At 54.7% G+C, this 3484-nt stretch overlaps 1 protein-coding gene across 1 annotated transcript in view; it reads left to right on the forward strand.

The window, feature by feature from the left end:
• The first annotated feature begins 576 nt into the window (after positions 1 to 576).
• The window catches only part of CYTH4 (cytohesin 4), a 29274-nt gene continuing 26366 nt past the window's right edge, over positions 577 to 3484 (forward strand). The window contains exon 1 of the mRNA XM_010860624.1: positions 577 to 712. Coding sequence (XP_010858926.1) covers positions 694 to 712 — 19 coding nt within the window. The 5' untranslated portion in view covers positions 577 to 693. The remainder of the gene's footprint in view (positions 713 to 3484) is intronic.

Raw genomic sequence — 3484 nt, forward strand, 5'->3', positions numbered from 1 at the left:
AGCATTGAATTAATTTTTCTTTGCTCAAGAAAGAGTTGGTGAAAGAGAGTTTATGGGGTGGAATTAATGGGGCTCAGCTTGGACCATCTAAGTTGGATGATCCTTTAAAAAAAAAATGTATATATTTGGCTGTGCTAGGTCTTAGTTGCTGCTCACAGAATCTTTGTTCTTCATTGGAGCATGCAGAATCTTTAGTTGCAGCATGTGGGATCTAGTTCCCTGGCCAGGGATTGAGCCCGGGCCCCCTGCATTGGGAGTGTGGAATCTTAGCCACTGGACCACCAGGGAAACCCCCTGAATGGCCCCTAAGTTTATAGGCGGGGAGGTTCTGTTCTCCAGTAATCATCTTCGTCTGTGTGTGTGTGTGTTTCTCTGTGTCACTGTCTTTCTCTTTTTACCCACCCTCTCATCCCTCTTTCTGTCTCCTTTGCCTCTATTCCTCCCTTGCCTACACTCGAAATGCAAAGAATCCCCACCACTCAAACTCCGCTGGTTTTAGGAAGTGCTACTACGTCAAGAGCCTGCGCACTAGACCCCAGCAAGACAGGACTTCCTCCCCAGGCTGTGCTGGGCGGAGCAAACGGGAAGGGGCCTGGTGTGTCTGAGGTGACACATCCCTGCCTGAGCAGCCCGAGTGGCAGCGGGGTCAGCGGGCTGCAGGAGTGCAGGCCACTCTCCCCCGGGGGCTTCAGAATGGACTTGTGCCACCCAGGTAAGCACCTGGGCTGACCTGTCTGGGCCTCAGTTTCCTATTCTGTAGAATGGGGGTAATAGTGCCTGCCTCACAGGAAGCAGCATGTATAAATAGATATAACACAGGTGGGACATGCAGAAACAGGTGACAGACGTTGATGAGCTCAGGCTAGGTGCCAAGCTGTGTTGCAAGTACTGGGAGTCCAGCAAACAAAGCAGGCATGGCCCCTGCCCTAATGAGCTTACACTCCAGAGAAGGAGACAGACAGTAAATATATGAATGTGCTATCAGATGGTGAGAAGCAGGATGAAGAACAGTAAAGTGAGATAAGGAAGATGGGAGAGAGTGGCCAAGAAGGCCTCAAGAGGGGGCACTGTTTGAGCAGAGACTTGTAGCAGAGAAAGGAGTGATCCATGTGGGTTTCTGGGAAAAGAACTTTCCAGGCAAAGGAATCGTCAGTGCAAAGGCCCTGAGGTGGGATTGAGAAAGGTGGTTTGTGCTGAAGATGATGATGTTGCTGAGGAGGATAACTGTCTGGGTGACATAATAACCCTGCAGCCCGTTTGGCCTCTGGTGGGTGACGATGGCCTTTGGGGAGGCTAAGGACACCAGCTTTGCCAGGGAAGGGACTGGCAGGGGATGAGCAGCAGGGGCTGTGGCTGAGAGTCTGCCTGGTAAGCAGGCAAGGAGGCTGGGCAGCTGCGATGAGAGCAGGACCAGGCTGTGTTGTGTTGTGTATCTGTGATGCAGAAAGGACTGGGACTAAGCCTCTGTGCCCTGCATCTCAGAATGTTCCAGCATGGCCTGGAACTCCAGAAGACATAGGCTGCCTGGAGCTGTCCATTTCCCCAGGTCCAGATGACATGAACCCTGTTAGCAACAGAACCCTTTCTTCAAACAAAACTTAAGACAGAGCATTCTGACCCCACCCACTGGGACTCCCCTTGCCCCAAGGGTTCTGGGGAACACAGTTAGAGAACCACTGATCTGTTTCAACCGCCCTCATTTACTTGTGTGCTCAGTTGCTAAGTCATGTCTGAGTCTTTTGTGACCCCATGGACTGTAGTCCGCCAGGCTCCTCTCTGTCAATGGGATTTTCCCAGGCAAGAATACTGGAGTGGGCTACCATTTCCTCCTCCAGGGGATCTTCCAACCCAGGGATTGAACCCATGTCTCCTGAGTCTCCTGCATTGGCAGGCGGGTTCTTTACCCCTGAGCCACCTGGGAAGCCCTCATTTACAAATGGAACAAAAGGAGGGACACAGTCTTGCTGAGGTGACTCCACACCCCCTGGCTGCCTGTTCAGCACTCTCACCACAACCGCTGTGCTTCTCCTGGGGGCTTTCGGGGCCAGGTGGCAACTAGGGGGGCAAGAGGAGCCCCAGGAGAAGCAGTGCCAGGCTCAAGGTCACTCAGCAAGGGTGACAGGAGACAGTGAAGTAATTCCTGCCCCCCAACTACCTGTCTTTGCACCATTATTCTTGGGGTCTTCAGATACAAAAATCTTTAGGATGGTTTGTCCCCACCATGCAAGGAGGTTGTCCTCAGGAGACTGAAGCTCACAGAGGTGAACTGGAGGACAGGATGGAATTGCCCAAAGTCAGGCAGCCAATAAGTGGCAGAATAGGGACAAGATCTGAGAGGAGCGAGAGCCCCAGTTTAGCCTGGGCTGTGGGGGAGGTGCGGGAGGGGTGGGGCCTCCCAGGGAGGCCAAGGGGTGAGTCTCTGCTTCAGGCTGGTCCCGGGAGGACAGGGATCCAGCGGAATCACTGCAGGCAGTCTCTTGGGAGATCTGAGGATTCCATTGATCAGTTCGCCTATTCATTCATTCATACAATAAGCAGTCCTCTGGTGTGCAGGTCCTGGGCTGTGCGATGCTGGAGACAGCAATGACCAGGCCACAAGCCCAGCCCTGAGGGAGCTGCTGGTCTGGGATGTGGGGCAGGGGAAGAAAAAATCCTGCAGGACAGTGACCCAGGGCAGATGTGCAGAGGGGCACAGACCTGCAGCCTGGGAGGGAGACACTTTCCACCCAGGGCAAGGGAGATCTGGGAGGACTTCCTGGAGAAAATGAAGGGAAGGAAGGTCATTTCTCTGCTACCCAAACTGGGTCTTTATTGGAGCTCCTTCACAACGTGGTGACTTTCCCTCTCTGAGCTCAGGTGTGTCATTTCTAAGTGGGCACCGTCATCCCAGCAAGACCTAGGAAAGCGACCTGATTCAGGTCCCACCTCTGCACCAACCTGCCAGTGGTCACAATGGGCCTCTTCCTTCTGTGGGTTTCAGTTTCCTCACTTGTACAATGGACGGGATGGTGGTGAAGGGGCTGCCTCCCTACCTCCAGCTGTGGGTGTCTGATACCCGCAGGTCCCCTCCCCCGGGTCTGCTGAAACGCTGAGCGGTCTGGGCAACAAAGCCCCGGTGTGACCAAAGGCAGCCGTGGGGCTGGTGCAGCAAGACTACAGGTTAAAAATAGAGGCAGCTGGGCTGGGGGAGGAAGCCACACGATGCGATGGGCGCACAGGGCCTGGGGGGCTGGGGCGAGTGTAGCTAGTTGGCCGCCCCCCACCCCAGATCCCCTTGCTGGATTCTGAGGAGCCTCTGCCTTCAAGGCCCCTGGATCGCACCCCCTCCTGCCCTAGAAAGGGGAAGCTGGTCCAGCTGTCCTGGAAGTGGGGCTATGAGCAGATTTCTAAAAATATGCTGGGAAAGAGGAAGGACAAAGGGGAAGTAGAGAGGAGCTGGGGAGCTGGCTGGGGCGGCACCTGGGGACACTCCGCCCGCCTGGGG

Source organism: Bison bison, unplaced genomic scaffold (genome assembly GCF_000754665.1).
Source record: "Bison bison bison isolate TAMUID 2011002044 unplaced genomic scaffold, Bison_UMD1.0 scf7180017864468, whole genome shotgun sequence".
Classification (NCBI taxonomy): Eukaryota; Metazoa; Chordata; class Mammalia; order Artiodactyla; family Bovidae; genus Bison; species Bison bison.